At 43.6% G+C, this 20,288-nt stretch overlaps 2 protein-coding genes across 5 annotated transcripts; both read left to right on the top strand.

The window, feature by feature from the left end:
• The first annotated feature begins 4,266 nt into the window (after positions 1-4,266).
• Positions 4,267-11,911, top strand: wdr6 (WD repeat domain 6). 3 transcript variants are annotated; one of them, XM_080445740.1, is made up of 7 exons: positions 4,267-4,411; positions 5,052-5,169; positions 6,242-6,403; positions 6,640-9,550; positions 9,987-10,064; positions 10,233-10,349; positions 10,585-11,911. In XM_080445740.1, exons 2-7 carry the CDS (start codon positions 5,100-5,102, stop codon positions 11,801-11,803), a joined length of 4,557 nt encoding a protein of 1,518 aa, XP_080301866.1. In that variant the 5' UTR covers positions 4,267-4,411; positions 5,052-5,099; the 3' UTR covers positions 11,804-11,911. The 3 variants fall into 3 exon arrangements, with proteins under 3 accessions (XP_080301866.1, XP_080301864.1, XP_080301865.1); XM_080445738.1 differs by having other exon boundaries at positions 4,267-4,424; XM_080445739.1 differs by lacking the exon at positions 4,267-4,411 and adding an exon at positions 4,479-4,523.
• A 2,891-nt stretch (positions 11,912-14,802) lies between these two features.
• Positions 14,803-17,334, top strand: LOC308097751 (uncharacterized protein). Of its 2 annotated transcripts, XM_080445755.1 has the most exons (4): positions 14,803-14,986; positions 15,237-15,312; positions 16,332-16,673; positions 16,936-17,334. In XM_080445755.1, exons 2-4 carry the CDS (start codon positions 15,261-15,263, stop codon positions 17,127-17,129), a joined length of 588 nt encoding a protein of 195 aa, XP_080301881.1. In that variant the 5' UTR covers positions 14,803-14,986; positions 15,237-15,260; the 3' UTR covers positions 17,130-17,334. The 2 variants fall into 2 exon arrangements, with proteins under 2 accessions (XP_080301881.1, XP_080301880.1); XM_080445754.1 differs by lacking the exon at positions 14,803-14,986 and having other exon boundaries at positions 15,079-15,312.
• Positions 17,335-20,288: the final 2,954 nt, after the last annotated feature.

Here is a 20,288-nt window from a genome sequence, read left to right as displayed (position 1 = left end):
TTGAGGACTTTGAAGATTTGGAAGAAGGGGAATCTACAATTGAGGACATCGATAACAACTCTGGCAGTGGACATACACTGGTAATGCGTGGCTGTGTGTAAATATATACTAGTGCATATACTGTATATTGCTCCTAATAAATAGGATGGGTAGATGCAGACGACACATTTCACATATGTGCAACTGTACAGTGACAGAAAATACCCCAAAGGAGTGGGGGAAACCAGCTCAATGGCCTAATGGATAGCGTGTCCGCCCTTGGGAGGTTGGGCAGAGTCATATAAAGCAGTGATTCTTAAACCTTTTTGTGCCTTGATATATGTATTTGGCCATGGACCCCCATCTTTAAAAAAAATTGTGCAAGGGACCTCCAGAAGCAGATTTGAATTAAGTTTTTCGTTTTTAAAATATATGGCGCGCTATGAGTTTGTATATCTGCTATTTTTGAATAGCAAAAAAATACAATATGGTTAAATTGGTTAAAATAATTGTGATGCTACATTACGCCCAAACTTTACCGGGCTTTTCAAAGCGCGCGTATGCGTGGCGCGTTTGGAAAGATCCAATTGATATCAATGATACCGACTACACCAGGTGCGTGGATAACGCGAGCTTTGCATACGCAAGCTTTAAAATGGGATTGGATCTATAAATGCGAGTGTGTGTATGCGGGGCTCGTGTGTGTGCACATTCTCTGGTGTGTGTCGGCCGTTAACACATTTTGCTGGGGGCCCCCTAGTACCCCCCACTACTAGTTTGTAGTGGGGCCACACTACAAACTAGTGTTTGTAGTGTGGCCCCACCTAGCCAGTCAGCGCAGGTGTCGTCAAATCAGGCTGAGTGAGGAGGTAGATTGGCAGGTACCGCCCCTCAATAATGCGGCCTAGGCTGGGGCACTGTCCTCTAGGCTGTACTCTGCCCTGTCCCACTGCCTCGCCTCGGTGAGGTGCTTACCTGTCAGGCGGTTCCCCAGCGAAACTCCACAAAATATATACACACATACACACTAATAGAAATGTATAGTTTCATTCACCAAAGATGCATTACATCTGCAATTACCTTTTTTTGTTTTTATGTTCTTATTTATTTATTTTTAACCCATTTCAGGGTCTGTAGGACATTGTCATTTGATATGGGGGTCCATGGCCTAATGAAAGTCCATATGGGAATCCTTTACATGGAAAAAGTATGAAAACCCCTGCTTTATACAACTAATTGTTCCTCTTTGGTCTGCAGCCATCCACTCGTCAAACCTCCACCAGGTCCAGCTTCCTTGAGGACCTGTTCTAGTGAGGGTCCTGAAGAACCCGAGACGTCCTGCAGTGAGGGCCCTGGAACCAGGAGCCCCTGGGAGACTTTAAGAAAATGTTCACAATGTTGATATCAGTTATATAACCAATCTCTACTACTGTGTGTTGTAATACATTTGAGTGTGCATTAGAGACATCTTACATGTTAAATAGTGACCAGGCCTAAGTTGCGTTTGTTTGACTCATCTTGCTAAATCCACATTTTAAGTTGAGTTTGTATGACTCTTGCTAAATTCTTGCTAAATCCACGTTTGTCATGGAAGAAGAAAGTCTAAAGGTTTTATGCCTACTTGTTTTGTGTTTTCTTACCTTTTCTATGACGTTATGATATCTTAGGATGAATGGTACAGTAGAAAAATGTCATAACTCCATCCCGGGTCCGCCACAGCTTAAAACGTGCGCGGATAGGCCTTGCGTTAGATCGCGTATTTTAATAGCTTTTTTTTGTGAGATCTGACGTTCATAGTGACAGAACACTATGCAACCAAAAAAGAGACTTCATTTTTTTTTTGACAGTCTACTGTACCATTCATCCTAAGATATCATAACATCATAGAAAAGGTAAGAAAACCTTAGTCCAAAATTCTCCTTTAAGCCCTTCTTGTGTTGCAGTTTGTCTTCCAAATGTTCATATGGAGGCTTGCTTGCCTGAGAATTTATTTTCCTAATTTTGTATGTTGTGAAAATTCTTCCTTTTGATGACAAATGTATTGTTTCTGTTTATCTGTTACCACCGCACTCTGGTCCTAAAAAAAACGTACAACATTAAAAATGAAGAGGGTCTCACTCAGAAATAAAAGTTTCCTTATTTTTCATCTTCTCCCATATGTTTCACAGATCAGAACACAAAAGAAATGTCCTGAAGTATTATTCTAGTCAATTTTGTCTAAAATGGTGGCTGTGGGGCAAATTGAACCAAGATTTGGTTCGCCACAGCCACCAGTTCAATTTAACCCAGAGTATTTAATGCCCTGGCAAACCCATTACAAGCGCAAGGCTTGAAAGTCCGGTGTAGTACTTTGCTTTCTCATCATCAAGGGAATGTTCATCCCACTTCCTCTTAGCAAGCGCATCCTTCAGTTCCCTGTTCCCTGCATCTGGGTAACAGACTCGCAAACCTTAGTTCCACCTGCAGCTTGTGCACCTGCTGCTTCTTCTCCATCTTCATCTAGTGGCATGGGTGCTGCCCCTAGCTGTGCAGTCTCATCCACTGCTGGAGGTGTGGCGATTCTCTTTTGGTGTTCTCTCTTTGATTGTCTGGCAAAACGGTCAGTCCCTGAAGGCTTGATCTTTACTATGGCCCAGGTTTAAGGACGGTGCCCAGTCTGGTTCGGATTCTAGCATTTCATATGCTGGTGTACCTGCATGGGAACACACAACAGAAATTGTTCTGTCAGACATGGTCAAGCTGGCTAATAATAATTAATCTACATTTATCTCTCATTCATTCATTCATATATATATATACCACATGCACAACTTTACATCCCAGACAGAGTGGCTTACAAGGCTACAAGGCTTCTCTTTTTTAAGTTTTCAATATTGTATTAACAATTGCAAATATTAAAAGGTTCTGAATAACAAACTATTTAATTGGTTTTATACTGTTTAAATAACCGTTAAAAAATAATTAGAGGGGGGAAAAGGGAAATGTGTTATTAAATTATTTTTGATAAGTGACTACATTCATTGTTCAAGTTTAAACTTGAAATGTTAAATATCATGTGGGTTAACTTACCCCTTACCTGGGGCAAGTTGAGCCACAGGACCACTTTTTTATTGAGAAGTCATATTTTATGGTCCTTTGTCATAGATGCTTAGTTACTCTTAATTTAAATACCCATCCTGAAATAATGGTAGATGTTTAGATTTGACTGCTATCTAATTTTTGCCTTGCTTCCAGGACAACTTAAATGAAAAGTGGGTCATCTTACCCTGTTCTCCCCTGATCTTTATTTGGATTACATGTACTTTTCTATGATATAGGGCCCTATTTGCCACTTGACTGTCATTCATGTTAATTTTCTTCTTCCTGAAGAGACACAAATATTATTGTTTTGCCGGTTTTAACCATATTGTATGGGTTTTAACTGCACTCCAATCTGATCAAGAAGAAAGAATAGAACAGGAGAAAGCGACAGGGAGGGAATGGAAGGTTGTTTATGAAACCAAGTGTACAGTGTCACCTTGTGGTTCAAAAAGGTATGGCATGGCCATATAGACCAACCAATCCCCACCACATCACACCACTACACTACTAAACGGGGTATAGCAGTGGTGGAAAGTAACTAAGTACATGTACTTAATTACTGTCCTTAAGTGCAAGTTACGAGTACGAATTACTTTTTATTTATTGTAGTATTTCCAATTTGCAATACTTTTACTTCTACCCCACTACATCTCAGAGGCCAATATTGTACTTTTACTCCACTACAATTATTTGAAAAATTTAGTTACTGGCTACTTTGTAGATTTTGATTGTTATTACCAAACATACATTACCCACTTCAGCCCTGTATATACATTTCGATCATTTGAAAATAGCCGATCTACAAGCTCACAATGCATTGTGAGCTCTGCTATTTTCAAAAGACTTTTCTACATTTGCAAACATGTGAAATGGGACATTCTGCTGTCTTCTGCATAATGAGTACTTTTACATTTGGTACTTTACGTATATTTTGATACCAATACTTTTTTACTGAAGTGTATTTCTATTACCGGACTTTTACAAGTAACAGAGTATTTCTCCATTGCAGTATTGATACTTTTACTTAAGTAAAAACATTGAGTACTTTTCCCACCTCCACTGGACCTTTCACACTGGCCTGACAGCTGCAACGTCAGCTACACGACTAACGGACGTCATCGTTTTAGAACCAATCGGCGGACAGTTTACTTGGGACAGTGTGCAGCATAGTCTCTTGTGATTGTCTACAGCGCTATACCGGAAGAAACAGGAAAAACACATGGGTGGTTTGAGAGTTATTTACAATAATAACATTTAAGTTATTTATGATAACAGAGTTATTTATGATAACGACAGTGTTGAGTTCGATTTTGTGGGAGTGACAACAATGCTGCGGTGCTCATCATTAAGAGTGTGTAATTAGTGTGAGTATGAGACAACATAACAAAGTCAGTGTGTCTTAGCGTGTTTTGTGGGAGTGACAACAATGCTGCGGTGCTCATCATTAAGAGTGTGTAATTAGTGTGAGTATGAGACAACATAACAAAGTCAGTGTGTTTTAGCTAGACGTGTATCTCTGTCTTTCTGTCTGTCTGTCTGTCTGTCTGTCTGTCTGTCTGCCTCTCTGTCTGCCTGCCTGTCGTTCTGTCTGGCTGTCTCACCTCTTTGCAGTTTTGTAAAAAAAAACACACACACACACACACACACACACACACACACACACACACACACATTACATCACAAACAACCTATTTAAAAATAATAATAATAATTGTTTTATGCTGTAAAGCTGTTTAGAGAAATGATTGTATGGCTGCTCTGTGCTCTGGGACAAATACATGATATGTTTTAGCCTTGATATACAAGACTGTCATATATTATATCATTATGACCGATGACCGTCTTTTTCCAAGGCTAGGTATGTTTAATCTCTGTCTGTCTGTCTGTCTGTCTGTCTCTCTCCCTGTTCCCCCCCTCTCTCTCTCTCTGTCTGTCTGTCTCTTTTCCACCCATCTCTGCATGTGTTTAAAGTCTTTTGTACTCTCTTGCAGGCAGTGCCATATTGTTGATGCTCCCAGGGGCCTTAGCTGGTCAGAGTGATGGAGACAGCAGCCCTGGTAGCGCCAATCACCGCACTGGAGTTCCTCCAGGATGAATATCTACTGAAAGGTACATGGTGGAGTAGCCGCAAGCAACTTATGCTATAAATGCTATCTGTGTGTATCCAAGTTGCAATCCCTTGACAGCCCATTCATGCAACAGACAATTCCTGTCTGATTGTATTAAACGACGATAAACTCATCAATATTGCACCTGTATATAAAAATCAACCCTAGACATGTTATGAGCTACTTTCTCTCAATACATTCCGTGCAGTCATTATTTTTCTATGCGTTTGAGAAAGCGCTTGTCACTCAATCACTCAATGTCCTGCGTACACTACCTGTTTTGAAACTGCGCATAATTATGCAGGAGGTAGCAGGACGTTGAGTTATTGAAAATGAGTGCTTCCAAACTCAAACTCAAAATAATCGCTGCACAGATTTTATTGACAGAAAGTTGCTTATAACATGACAATGGTAGATTTGTATGAAACGTAGACTTGACAGAGACAAAGATGATAACCTAAGCTGTCCGTACAGGTGCAATATTAGAGAGTTTAAGTTGCTTGCGGCTAATGGAGATGGGACCGGAACGCCCAACTGATGCAAAAATGATGATGTAAGGTTTATTGGATTCCCATATTAGCTTCTGCCTATGAAAGAGGTACGTAGCTATTCTTCCTGCGGCCCCAGGAGTACAACATTGAACAGCGACTAGACACCGACAGCTACAAATGGCAGAATTAAAATGAGAAAAAAAGACAAATACGGATAAAGGATTTCAATGATATAACTAATCAATATGCAGATTAGAAGATATCTAATATAAATAAAATATGTGTGTGTATGTGTGTACACATATACATATAAATAACACATAATATAAATATATACGCACACACACAGTGGCCCTCATTCATCAAACGTGTGTAGACCAAAAAATGGGCGTATGCTGATTTCAACACAACCGTCTCCATTTATCAACCTGTCGTCAATTTGACGTGAGCGTAACCAGCACTCAAATCTCATGTCGGGTCTCATGGTCATGTACGCAAATGTTTTACACCGTAGACATGCGGTGCAGCATAGCCTGACGATCATTCAATAGTTTGACAATTCATTTTCTCATGTCCTGACAGGTGAGGGTCCTATACTGACAGTATACAGCCTCCATCCCCGCCCTAAATCATGTGCCTCACTGAGTGTGCTCCAACATTACCGTATCCATGGCATCCGACCCAGACCGCAGGGAGCTGACACACAACATAACTCCACCACAGAGGACCGCTGGGAAGAAAATGGTGGGTGGACAGTTCCTTGGTCTGTCGTTTTCTTCTCTCAGTTCTTCTCCTTTTGTCTTTTCTTTTCTTTTTCCCTGCTGCTGAATTCATCTACTCTGTTAACCACTTTTTCTTTATATTGTTCAGTTGCTTTTTCAACATAACTTTAGTTTCTTGTTCCCCATTATGTATTGTTTCTATATGTATTTACTTTACACAGTACAAAGCACAAATCACTCTCTCTTCTCTGTCCCCAGGAGGGAGCCCTACCACAGAGTCCAACCACTATGATCTTGCAGTGTTTGGAGGCAAGGCTGTGAGGCTAGTCAGGCTGCGCACAGAGCTCCACAGTGGGGACCACCTGCACCTGGAGACCATAGGTCCCCTCATGGAACTGCAAGACTGGGCCTTGGATGCCTACTGGCTTTCTGGAGAAGGAAGACCACTCCTCGGTGTGGCTTTAGCCCATAACAGAGCCGTCCTCCTGGATGCAGAGAAAGGAAAAGCATTGATTCAGTGCTCTTGCCTAGAGGGGTGTCTCCTCTATTCTGCCCTACTTCTGGTGGACAAGTCATGGATGGATTCAGTCCTAGTCGGGGGAACTGTCTTTAACCAGCTAGTTTTGTGGAGGCCTGGATCAGGAAGCACAGAGGGAAACGAGGCTCAACTCAAAGCCCCAGTTGAGAGGCGTCTGCTGGGGCATAGTGGGGTCATCTTCAGCCTGTCCTACCTCCAGGAGAAAGGGTGGCTGGCCTCAGCCTCCGATGACCGCAGTGTGAGGGTGTGGGGTGTTGGGGTTTTAGGGGGACCTGGTGGGAAATGTGGGGATTTGAACCCTACCTGTTTAAGGGTTTTATATGGACACCAGGCTAGGGTGTTCTCTGTGCGTCTCTCCCCAGGGAAAGTGTACAGTGCGGGGGAAGATGGGGCATGCTTAGTTTGGGACTGGGCTGCAGATGGGAAGGTGGCTCGGACACTAAAGGGACATCGAGCTGGAGGGGTCCGAGCCCTGGCCGTGAGCGAGGGAAAGGTGCATGACGGAAGGCAAGCAAGGTGGGTGGCAACGGGCGGTGCTGATGGAGGAGTGAGGCTATGGAGGCTGGAAGGGGATAAGGAAAAAGATGTGAAGAAAAGTGGGGTGATGAACGGGGAGGCAGTGAATGAAATGGACATGAAATTCACTGGCCAAGGCATGCCCAAGGCGGTGTGTGTGACAGGGGGAGCGAACAGAACCAACGGCTTGACTGAATTTAAGATTCTGGTTTGCACTGATCAAGGGATAGTCTACCAGTACTGTGATGAACAGTGGGAGTTGCTATGGCAGGGCCCTGTCGAGTTCCAGTCCTACTGTGTAATGGAAACGCTAACCATCAAGATAAAAGACCCATCATCCATAGTCCATCTGTGTGCTGTGGGCAACCTCATTGGAGGAGTACAGGTCTTTCCAGTTTCCCAACCCCAATCTGGGGTGCTTCTCAGCGGAGGTCAAGGGAAGATCCATAGCCTTATCTGGGTTGGGGCACAAGAGAGCGGGAGGCAAGGGGGATATTTGCTTGCCTCTGGGGCAGGGGGGCTTGTCCACCGCTGGTATGTTGAGGTTGATATGGATGAAGATTCTCACATGGCTCTCAGAGTGGCAACCCTCCCCACCTTCCTCCTGCCCCTCTGTGCCAAACGCTGGTTGACCGCAGCAGTCCGACTCCACTCAAGAACACCAGGGGCGCTGTGGGTGTGCGGTGACAGGAGAGGGTCCCTGCTGCTGTTCCTTGAGAGGAGAAAATGTGAGCCAAGTGAGAAGGAAGAGGAAGGAAGACATCAAGACTTGCTGATTGAGGGAACCGACAGCAGTAAGGCAGAAGAAAATGGGGATAATAAAACTCATGGAGACCTGGAAGAAAAAGATGGAGTTTTGATGGAGGTGAGAAAAGGAACAGAAGAATGCTACCTGCCACTGAAGCCAGCAAGCTGTCTTTTCGGGGTACATGGAAAGCAGGGGGTGACTTCAGTGTGCGAGTACCGTGGGCTTCTATACAGCACCGGCAGGGACGGCTGTGTGAGGGTCTTCAGATCGCGAACTACAAATAAACTAGAAACACTGGAGGAAAACACAGGAGCTGACAATGAAGAGAAAAGAGTTGGCCATGAAGGCCTTCAACTGGAGGTTCTGAGAGTCCAACGGGCCTGCAAGGGCATGGAATGGCTGGAGAGGGTCCTGATTCTAGAACCGGAACTCTCAGTGACAGAACACTCCCAGGAAGAGGAGGAAAATTGTTTGGAGGATCGAGAGACAAACCTCCAAACACTTCTGAAAAATCCGGAACAAATGCAGAAAGATGTCAGCAGCCAGGGAAGAGGCGAAGAAGAAACAAAGAGAGAGATTGGGGGAAGAGAAGCCCGGTTTGCTATTGCTGGGTTCCACGCGGTTCATTTTGTGGTGTGGGACCCAGTGAGACAGGAGAGGCTGCTCTCAGTGCCCTGTGGTGGGGGGCATCGCTCATGGGGTCTCTGGCCCTCACATAAAGCTCTATGGCCTGGACATGGTACCCTGGTCTTCATCAAGCAAGGGGCTGTCATGGCATCACAGCCCCCCAGCGAGGTATCGATCTGGGCTGGCAAGGCAGGAGAGACAGGGGCCTGGGGCCTGAGAGAGGGGGTCCATGGGAGGGCGATTGGCTGTGTGTGTAGGTTGGGAAGAATAGAGGGAATGAGTTGTAGCAATGAGGTTCAGACACAGACCAAAGGCTTGACAACAGCAGGAGCAGAGGAAAGTAGCGAAGGACATTGGGAGATTTTGGTGACAGGCGGAGAGGACACTTGTTTGTCTGTCCTGGCTGTCAAACCTAATTCCGGTGAGGTCCAAGTGCTTTCAGTGATCACAGACCACATCTCTAGTGTCCGCACCTTAGCTGCCGTTACATGTTCTGGACAAAGGCGTATTGGAACTGGAGGAGGAAGCGAAATGGATGGACCAAAACAGCTCATTTCTGCTCTGCTGGTCTCTGCGGGAGGGCGGGCCCAACTGCAGTGTAACAGGCTGTTGATTAGCTGGGATGGGCAGAGGCAGCTTCCTTCCTGTCAGGTGATCCAGGTAGCCAGTCACCGATTGGATGAGCAGTGGGAGAGGAGGCGGAATCGGCACAAGATGGTGAAAATGGACCCAGAAACCAGGTGTGTGAGAGTGCGTGTGCGGTGTTTCCTTATATTAAAATTGGCTTAAGGGACGACTGGCCAGCCAGCAGGCGGGCAGACCTCTGACGTTACTCTGACTCAGACATAACCATAAACAAACCCCATACGCCCATATATAGGCAGGACCATGTCACTGTGACTCAGACATAATAACCATAAACAAACCCGATATGCCCCTTTATAGGCATATATGGAGATCCAGTTGTCCAGAGCCACAGATCCGACCGCTATGCCCATATATGGTCATGTGCATATATGGGACTGACCGACTGACTTCAAACTCGGCTTAGCACTGATATGGCATATTAGTCTAATTGTCTCTTGCTGATTCCATAGTGATACAGTTGTGTGAGAGATGTGTTTGTTTGTTTGTTTGTTTCGTTTTTTTAAATTATTACCTGTGTTTATTTTCCAGGTACATGTCCATTGCGGTGGTGAAGGAGGGGAAGGATTGTGTTCTCCTGGCTTTGGCCTGCAGTGACGGAGCTGTGAGGTTGGTACCTTGGCTTCTACATTTTGATAAGCTTCAGCATCACTGCAGTAGAGCAAAGATTTAAAACCAAAGGTTCACTAGAGAAATGAAAATGTTCAGTTAAAAGTTTTAATGTGACTAATGTGGTTGATTAGATATCTCTGTCTTCCCCTCACTCTCTACGCCCAGATTGTTCTCAGTCAGTGAGGTTAAAGGTCACTTTGAGTTGTTGTGGGAGAGTTTCTACCACCATCGCTGTGTGCTCAGTCTCGCCACCTGCTGGATGGAGGATGGAGAAGGCAACAGGTGACAAATAAATTAGTAGCTTCAGTTTTACCATGACTTGAGCTTATTAAAACTCAAGAATGGTGGGGATTTTTCAACAACTGGTTTACTGATCCATTTTGGATCTTGAAACATCCTATATATTTGCGAAATCTCTGTCTGTGTGTCTGTAGTGCATTTATCTCACTCCCTCCCCTTACTATTTGTCCCACCTCCCCTCTCTCTCTTTCTTTCTGTTTTTATCTAATCCTCTTAGGCATGTGCTCCTGTTCAGTGCTGCTACAGATGGGAGTATTGCAGTGTGGGATGTGACCGCCTCCACACTAGCCAGTAGTATGACTGATTCTCCAGCTCCGCCAATCCCATGCCTCAGCATCCCCGCCCACCAGAACGGTATCAACTCATTGGTCGTTTGGACAGAGAGTGCGGAACAACAAGAGGACGGTTGCTGGGTAACTGTTGCAAGTGGCGGAGATGATGGACAGCTGACAGTGTCTATGGTCAGAGTGCAGTACCTTGTGGATGCGACAGATGGTAGCAGAGTGCTTTCACAAGCCAAGGAACAGCTTTTGGAGGAGCCTGGCTCTCCTCTCCACAACCACGCTCTTTCCCAGTTACAAGCTCAGTTTCAGCGTCAAACTGGACTCTCTGTGTCGCAAACACAGCCCCAGTTACAAAATCAAAACCACTCTCAAGTCCAGATCCATTCCCAGTTCAAACCCTGCCACTCCCAGTCCCCTCTGCTTTCTGACCCACATACTCACCCTGAGTCCTCACCCAGTAACCCTCCACCCTATCCTGACTCACTCCAACCCCTCAGTCATGTACATCTCCACCTCCAGTCCCAGTCCTGCGTCCCCCTGGCCCACGCAGCCCCTCTGACTGCCTTAAAACTCCTCTCGCCTGGGCTTTTAGTCTCAACGTCCCCAGACCAGAGGATCTGCCTCTGGAGGGTCCGCAGTACTGGAATCATCCACAGGGGGACGCTCTACTCACACGTGGCTGACGCCGCTGGAATGGCTGTCTGGAAAGGAGGGGTGATCGAGGAGAATGGGAGAAGGGGTGAAAAAGGAGTTGGGAGGGAGACAGGGAGAGAGAGTGAGACAGATGGGTCTGAGAGTGGGTTGGAAGCGGCCGGTAAGAGAGAGGAGACATTGGTCAGGATAGACGGTAAGACGGGGACTGAGGCAGGTCTTGTGGCGGGAGGTGATACAGGAGGTGCAGGTTGTGAGCCAGGCAGCGAGACGGGTTCTGAAGACAGGGAGAGGGAGGCTGCTGCAGGTAAACACAGCAGTGATGTGGGTCATGGTGTTAAGACACCGAGAGCAGGGTGGGTGCTGGCCTGTGGCCAGGGCCTCCAGCTGATAAGAGTTACAGATGTGGAGACTGATGGAGGGATGGAGTTGGAGGAACAAAGAAAAAGACGAGTGACAGAGCAACGTGTTAAAGTGACTTTTGAGGAAAACCGAACTTGAAAAGACAAATCCTAAGGAGACAAATCCCCAGGGGAAAAAAGTATGAATTGGTGTTTTGCATTTTCTACCCAATTTAGTTATTCCACTCTCCGCTGAACAAGTGGCCAACCAACGTGTATGTTTAATGCTTGAAGATCCAATCATCACGAAAACATTATGTAAGAGAGACAATAAAAAGAAATGAAATGGTGAAAGTTGTCATATTGCCAATTAAGTTGTGCTGATTGATTCACGGCATGAACTCATGCATTGAGTAACATGCAAGATAATATTCCACCTTAAAAATTGCCTGTAGCTTTCGTGCGGCACAGTGAATTAAATTACAGTTTCTCCAATACATCTAAGTTGCAAACATCTCTTTTTATTGTTGGAACAGCTAAAAAGGTAAACATTTTTGATGATGTAGTCAAAATGATGTAGTCAAACTTTGTCAAGTTACGCCTTCACCAATATAATGTTTCATATCAAGATGTGCTGTCACCGATAACTTTTTCATATTCATGTTGAGACACTATTCAAGTCAGTATAACATTTGATGGTGTGGTCAGTTATAGTTGACTATTGTATGTAACCATGCCACCATAGGAACAGTGGTTATGTAACTTTCTAAATGAGCAACTTAACCATACACGTGCACACACCGTACAGTAGCGCTAGGTGCATCAGGACTGCATTTCTAGGACCCTACTGTAGGTTTTCACAACAGCTGCACCTTGTACTCATAACTTACCTGGCATTCTCCAATATGTGTTGTCAGACATAACCACATTTGGACCAATAGGTGAGGCAAAATAGAACAAAGCAAAAGCCTGTCATAGCTACTTCATACAGTATCTTTCTGATGGGGACATATTTGATTCAAATATGTAGTATAAAGCTAACAAAAGGTTGTACTCATGAGATCACTGTTACCTGACATATAGTGACTAATATGTATTCTGCCTGAAATAACCGTGTGTGCGTGTGGCTAGAGGTCAGAGCAGTTCACATGAGGTGGTTATGATGCCTGTCTATCTCCTTCTGCTGCTACAGGTGAGCATGAATATTTTAACCAGGGCTCACATTGCCTTTTGTCCTTTGCATCGCTCCCCCTGTCACTCACAACTCAGATGCAAGCGCAGCAATGGGGGAAAGGCGTAAGAGAAAAGGAGATACAGAAAAATGGGTGAAAGAGACAAGTGTGATGAGGACAAAAGCAGGACAATAGAGACGTAGTGATGAGGACAAAAGCAACAAAGAAGAAACGGCGAGGGTGAGACGAAGCATTCTTGGGATAGCCTAAATAAAGATGTGGAAGTGAGCCTTTGAAAGCATCCATGTACAGGAACTAAAGGAAAGAAAGAATGACAGGAAAGGCCTAACAAGAAAACGGGAGAACAAGAAATTGGGGGAAGAGAGAAAGATGGCAACAGGATGAAGAGAGAAGGGAGACGAGGCAAACTGCCCATCTCACTCCAGTAGTTCACAAGAGAGTTGGGAAAAAGACATAACAGAGTTAGTGAGTAGTGATAGATGTTGACTGTGCCTATTGTCTATATCTATTGAAAGAAAAAGAAAAAAACATCACACATGGTCAGTTTCAGTTATAGGAGATGGAGAGAGAATAGAGGGGAGAGTTTAAAGCACTCATGCCATTGCCCCTGTCTTGTGTTATGGAAAGAAAAACGAAGGGAGGCGATGGCGAAAACCATAATGGAGAAAGAGTGTCACTGTCAGGGAGAGAAGGAGAACAGAAGAGGGAGGGAAAGAGAGAGTATCCATTTTCACTGTCGTTCAGAGTGAGCGGTGTGAGTGAGGGGCAGAGTGAGAAGATTCATGTCACACTCACACACAGCTGATGTCACATGCAAGAGACAAAAAGGAGGGAACATGGAAGGAAAGTAAGGAAGAAGAAGACCGGTACTGTGTTAAACGGAGGTGCTCAGGGGAGAGCTGGGGAGCCAAGGAGAATGACAAATGAACAAAGCGAAGGAATAAATAAATCAGTGAGTCAGTGGAGAGCGAGTGGAGTGATATATGAGAGAGAAAGAGAAAGGGGGCAGGTTGAGGAGGGAGTGATTATGTATCTAAAGGGGACTGTGGCTTCAATAACTATGGTACATCTGGCATGAAATTAAGAATGTATGTACTTTAGAGGACGTACTAGCTCTTCACTTACAATTTCATGAGCTTGAAATCGAGTGAAAAGGAAGAGAGAGACAGGATGTGAGAGGAGAGAATCGAGACAAATGAGAGTCAAAGGCAGTAGCTTGTGGATAGGCCTTGATACAGAGAGAAGAAATCAAGGAGAGCAACACAACAGGTGTGTGTGGTGAGGAATGCATTGTGGGACACAGGAGAACAAGGAAGAGGAGCTGCTGATTCTTTTTTTTTAATACAAAACGGATTTGTTTTTACAACCAGCCGAGGTACGCACGTTTTGTTTTACAGTACATTTCACAAGTATTCTTTGCATTAACACGGACCTCATCTGAAGCCTTATCACTACTCCCTTTTGAAATAGGTGCACCCTTATACAGCCTTGTATCTCTGTACTGTACATGCCCCCCCCCCCTTTTGTGATGTGTATTTAACTAACCTTGCCTGTATGAGCTATGGCTATGGGATATCTGAATTTCCCCTTGGGGATTAATAAAGTATCTATCTATCTATCTATCTTGTACAGATAGACATTGAGGCCTGTCGTCATCAACTTCCGGGAACACACATTCAGTCCTCATCTTATACTTGCAGGGACATTCATTCTGTCCTCTTCTTATACTAAAGGGGACATTCATTATTGCCTTATTTTCTTTTCCTCACAGGGATATTTCATTCTGCCTTAATATCCTCGCAGAGACATTAGTTCTTAAACTTGCGGGGACATACATTTTGTCCATATGTTCTAATCCGTGCAAGGACATGAATTCTGTCCTAATCTTATCCTTAAGAACATTTGTTCTTAAACTTGCGGGGACATTAATTCATCCTTGCCTGGGACATTTGTTTTGACCTCATCTTATAATGACAGGGACATTATTTGATGTCCTCATGTTCTTATATTTGCAGGGACATATTCAGTCTGTCCTAATCTTATCCTGTCAGGGACATTAATTTTGTCTTTCATTATAACATGACATCATGTAGCTGCAGTGGTACCAGCCAATTCACAAATCCCTGTCTAGTCACCAGAGGTACTAAAGGGTGTGTCTTTTGAAGCTTTCAAAGTCCCACTGAGCCTGATTGCTTTACCCGTACAGTAGCTGCATTAGTTGTATTGGAAAGACCGCTTCAAAGAGCTGCTTTTTGAGTCTCAGGATGCATGTGATATCATGCGTGTTAGTTTTTAGTTGGTACTGTCATCGAACCCACAACCTCTGTGGGACTTTTACCACTGCGTAATGCATATCAGCTCTAATATTACTGTATTGACTTTTGATTGTCATGTTTTGAGGATGAAGAGGTCTGCAGAGGCCTGATGTCCCAGGAACATCTGCCTCTGATTGGCTCGTCTGGGAGAAAACCAGCAGGTAATCTGATTAGCAGCCCACTTTTACAGGGATTAAATAATGAAAGCCAAAAGTCATAATTCACAATTTTTATAGGATTTATAGCATGTCTTTAAAATATATAGTGCCAGTGTTGTTTGTTCATTTGGTTCCATGGACAAAATCCATCATTGCCAAAACATGACTAGTTAATAAATAAACAGTTCATCATTTTGAAACTTGCCATACCGTGAAGTTTAAAGGTGCAATAGTGAATATGCAGCATGATACTAGTCTGACAATATTAAAGTATGTCTAATGCAATATATGTCTAATTCTATGTTTTGACTATGATGGATCGCATTAATTGAACCAAATGTGGAAGAAAAAAAACTAGCGGTACCCTTTAACTGACTCGAAAATGATAAAACATCACAATCAGTTAGTGGGGCTTCTCAATGTGAGGCCATCAAGGTTTTACTTGTCAAAGTCCACACACACACACACACACACACACACACACACACACACACACACACACACACACACACACACACACACACACACACACACACACACATAATATCTTTATTTCCCTCTCTCTCTGTACCTGTTTTTCTGCATTTCTCCTGCTCTCTGAATTATGTATCGTGTCTTCTCTTCTTTTTTTCCTCCTATCTTTCGCTTCTTTTCTCTCTGTGCTTCTTAAATACACTCCCTTTCTTTCTTTCTTTCTTTTTGTCGCTGTACGGGTTCTCTGTACCCCTTTCTGTCTCTCCTGAGCTATGCTTTAATTCTCTTAATTTACATATAATTTATAATATATATAATTCTTAGCTTTATTGAGTTTCTTTATTTTTCTATTGTGTTTTTAAATTGTGCTGCTGTCGAGTGCTTGTTGTGACCCAGGGCTAAATAAAATAAATTAATGATTTTCTTCTGTTGCATTTTTCTGGATTCCAATTTCCAAGCTCTAATAGATTTTAACCCAGTTTCAAGTAAACAGCCCTTTTCCATCCTTCCCTCCTCCTCCTTCCCTCCCTCCCTCCCTCTCTCTACAGCCAAGAAGCCGCCTCTCTCCTCCCCAGCCCTTCAGCACCCCATGCTGGCCACTCGTAGGAAGCGCAGTCAGAAACAGCATGAGCAACAGCAGTCGTCTTCATCTTCCTCTTACCCCCACCAGGCTCCTCCCTCCTCCACCTTCCACCCTGATGCCTCCATGACTCCCTGGGGAGGCCACTCCCTATTCGAGTCCTCCTTCACCTCCATCCCTCCTCCCCCTCAGCCCACTCCTGCCTCCCCTCACAGGAGAGAACGCACTCTGGCCAGAGGGGAGGTTGTCGGTTCAAATCCCTGCTCTCCCAACCCGTCTCCATCTGTCCCAGCCCCTCAGGAGAGCACAGGTACAGTATATCTGTGGCTGATGGCATTGGTTGACTGTAATCAATAACTGGGTTAGGCATGAGGAAGCATCATGGACAATTGGACAGGTGTAAACAATGACTCTTCAGGCCTTGCCTACCTTAGAAGTAGAAAAACACAATAGTCTATATATTTCTCTGGGCGTCTGTCTGGTGCATACCGCCCAAAGTTCAGACGGGTTTGATTTATTGCACATTGAATGATTGATTGATTGATTGATTGATTTTCTGTTGTGTGTGTCAGGTGGTGCCAGAGGGGTGCGGGTGAGGCGGAGGGTGGTGCCCCCCAGTGCAGGGTGCCCCGCGCACCCCGACTGCCTCCACTCCGTCCCGTCACCAACCTCAGCTTCTCACGTAGCTTCACCTTCTCCTTCTTCGAGCTGCCGCTGTACCAGACACCTCGTTGCAGAGCGGAGCGCGTCAGAGATCTCATGCTAATGTTACGGCAGATACAGTACTGAGCTGGACTGTTCCCAGAACAGGCATCAAAACACAAAACACATATTCTACAAAAGAAGTTCAAAGAACATTTTGCTACTGCTAAGACAGGTACAGTGCTAACCAAGCCCCCAGGCCCGTGGGGGACTTTTGAGGCACAAATGAAATAGTGGCCAAATCTAGTATTGTAAGCTTAGCGCATAAAGGATACTGCTGCGCATGCTCCTATGGCCCGAACTCCTTTTGCACCAATGTTGGTGCCAATCCCAAAAGGAATGTCAACTTTGATTTTGTCAGTGAATCAGTGAAGCAATTATTTTTTATTTCTTGCCCACCTTTGGAGTTACGTCATAGCAAGGTAACTACACAACCCAAACCTCTACCAAAGTGTCCTAGCCCTTGTGACTAGAGTCCTCAGTGCACAAACAAGGATATCCTGCCCAAGAATGTTGTTCTTTGACTGACTTTCGAAATAATTTTCAACATTGATTGCCTAGATCGAGTTAACTCGTTTTTAGAATCCATCACTTGATTGCCAAGATCGAGTTAACTCGTTTTTAGTAAAAAAAACAAAAACATTATTATTATTATTATTATTATTATTATTTCTTTACCCAAAGACCAAGGAGATATGACTTTTCGAAGATTTAGACTCCCATCCACTTCCTTGTTAACTTAAAACTTAAAAATTCTGTATCTCGGCTCCTGAGTACTTTTTTTTGTTCAATGTAAAAACCCCTGGCAATAAACTGCAAAAAATCTGAAATAATTCTGGCAGTCAATGTGTTAATTTTTCACCGTAAGTTTGTTATCCAAAATACAACCCAAATAAGTGACCTCGTCCTTACATGTGACTACATTGTCACCGACTCCAATCTTGAATCCCGGGGACTTACTATGGTTGATATGTATTTGACCCAAAACTGTATGGATTCCGTTTTTTCCCAGCAACAAGTTTTGAATATGCAGTTTCTCACAAGTGGTGTAAAAGTTAAGTTGTTTAATTATGTTCCATGCAGGGCCAAGAGTTTTTCATTCATGCATTCCAGTTGAGGCAGTGGTGTTTTGGTTGCTACAAATCACCATTACACTGAGTTGAGGACTAGGCTACTACTGCATGTGTTTTAGTTAATTAATTGCTTCTCTGTTGAAGGTGTATTAATGGAACCACTGATGTAAAGTGTGCATTCACAGCCTAATTTACAATTAGTCATCCTGTCCCTGACTGAATGAGGTGATTCATTCTGTGTCAAGCACTCACAACATTTATTCATGCCTTGCTGTCGATGTTATGATGTGAAGCGGATGCTATGTTAGTGAGTATGAGTGTGGGGTTTTGTGAGTGAAATGGTCTCTCTTTCTCTCTCTCTCTCTCTCTCCTAGTCATGTGAAATCCTATCACTGTGTTTTGTTGAACCTTGTCCTCTATGCTGAAGCATAAAAGATAGGGCCAGACTGAAATATTGGTCTACATATCGGACATTATTTGACGTTTTTGACAACATACCATAGGTGTCGGCAAATATGCAGCCAATGTTTAGTTTTCAGAAATGTTCAAACATTTAAAAAAAAATAGCCGCTCAAGTTCAAAACACATCACATCGTGAAAAGTGGTGAAATAAAAAATGTTCAGTTTAAGTGTATTTCATATTAACTTGTTTGACTTGTTTGAAGTTGACTTAATCTATCAAATGTTATTTGTGTTTACTTCAATTGATTCGTTTGCTTATAAGTAAAATGTTCTCAAATATACATTTTCATTAAATGTTCTAATTAATTAGAAAATGTTGCTGTTTTTCTTGACAAAATATCATGGAAAACATTGGTAATCGGTGGTCTAGGACTCTCCGAAATTGGGACTGGCATCGGACCCAAAAATCTTTAATTGGTCAGGGTCTGATGAAAGGACACCTGTCCTATTTGTAGAATGATGAACCAAACTCATGATATGCCTCTGAGTTCACTGCTGCTGTATTGCTGCATTCCCACCTCTGAGATGAGCTCAGTCCTTAGTTCAAACCCTCTTCTCTAAGTATTTTTGAAAATAAGACCATGGAGATTTAGAGGCTATCTTAAGCAAATAGATATGGATTATTTTTGTATTCTTCTTCTTAAAAAATCATGTTTTAATGGCAAATGGCTAATAAGGGAATAGTTTGGGTGGGGGGGGGGGAGAAAGGCAAGAGGCAATGCAGTGTGAGGTTAATCCGTCCATCTAGCTCTCTATTATGGTATCTCACGCACTTCCAATGATCCACCGTTTTTAAAACTCTCTTAGCAGAGGATGGTTTCGATCCATCGACCTCTGGGTTATGGGCCCAGCACGCTTCCGCTGCGCCACTCTGCTATTAGACACCCCAGATGGGACTCGAACCCACAATCCCTGGCTTAGGAGGCCAGTGCCTTATCCATTAGGCCACTGGGGCTGCTGCGAAGGTTCCCATTCATAATCAGTTATAGCCCTATCGCAGCAGAGCGACTGTGTGGGGTGGGGGTTGCTATGGATTGCTGTGTGTGTGTGTGTGTGTGTGTGTGTGTGTGTGTGCGCGTGTGCGTGCGTGCGATGAACACACAGCTATGAATTCAAACTAGAATAGGAACAGAGCTTGTGGGTCTGCTACTTTTGATGCTTCTGAATTTGAATCCTGAAAAGCAACAGTTTTGGACATATGAGGTTTCCACCCGACAGAGACGATACATAGCTAAAATGTAAAATGACACAGATGCTTTCCCGGTTTTAATGGGTTAAACTAATTTTGGCAGAATGTTCCAGTGACTGGAGGTGAGATGAAAACCTCATCAACCTTTGGTCTTTATCTTAGACTAAATCAGCTGCTAACCATCTGGTTCATAATGTCATTAATTAATAAGAGAGAACCATTCAGTCATTATGTAACAATAAAGTGGAATTTCAGCTTAAATCTTACCTTTAATCTTATTTTTTATCAAATATTCATGAACCACTTTCTGGCAACAATAGTCGTGATTAGTTCTATCCTAGGGACAGGAAGGTCTCTACCTGGTTGTACTTACTGTAAGATACTGTATACTGCTAATTGTAGGAACATGTATCAGGATTCTGTAATTATTACAGATATAAAATCAATCATGGGCTGTGCCACAATGATTATCTGTCGTTAACGATATCATACATTATGT

Source organism: Gymnoscopelus braueri, assembly GCF_963280865.1.
Source record: "Gymnoscopelus braueri genome assembly, chromosome: 12".
NCBI classification, from domain to species: domain Eukaryota; kingdom Metazoa; phylum Chordata; class Actinopteri; order Myctophiformes; family Myctophidae; genus Gymnoscopelus; species Gymnoscopelus braueri.
The sequence above is the reverse complement of the archived record's forward strand: the minus strand, read 5'-3'. Positions and strand labels throughout refer to the sequence as shown.

What these genes read in the sequence shown, in the direction of transcription:
- wdr6 (XM_080445740.1), top strand. Translation starts at nt 5,100, where the DNA reads ATGGAGACAGCAGCCCTGGTAGCGCCAATCACCGCACTGGAGTTCCTC. An exon ending in TGCAGTGACGGAGCTGTGAG is followed by an intron (nt 10,065 to 10,232) that starts GTTGGTACCTTG and finishes CTCTACGCCCAG; the next exon opens with ATTGTTCTCAGTCAGTGAGG. An exon ending in GAGGATGGAGAAGGCAACAG is followed by an intron (nt 10,350 to 10,584) that starts GTGACAAATAAA and finishes TAATCCTCTTAG; the next exon opens with GCATGTGCTCCTGTTCAGTG.
- LOC308097751 (XM_080445755.1), top strand. Translation starts at nt 15,261, where the DNA reads ATGTCCCAGGAACATCTGCCTCTGATTGGCTCGTCTGGGAGAAAACCA. An exon ending in GTCTGGGAGAAAACCAGCAG is followed by an intron (nt 15,313 to 16,331) that starts GTAATCTGATTA and finishes CTCTCTCTACAG; the next exon opens with CCAAGAAGCCGCCTCTCTCC. An exon ending in AGCCCCTCAGGAGAGCACAG is followed by an intron (nt 16,674 to 16,935) that starts GTACAGTATATC and finishes TGTGTGTGTCAG; the next exon opens with GTGGTGCCAGAGGGGTGCGG.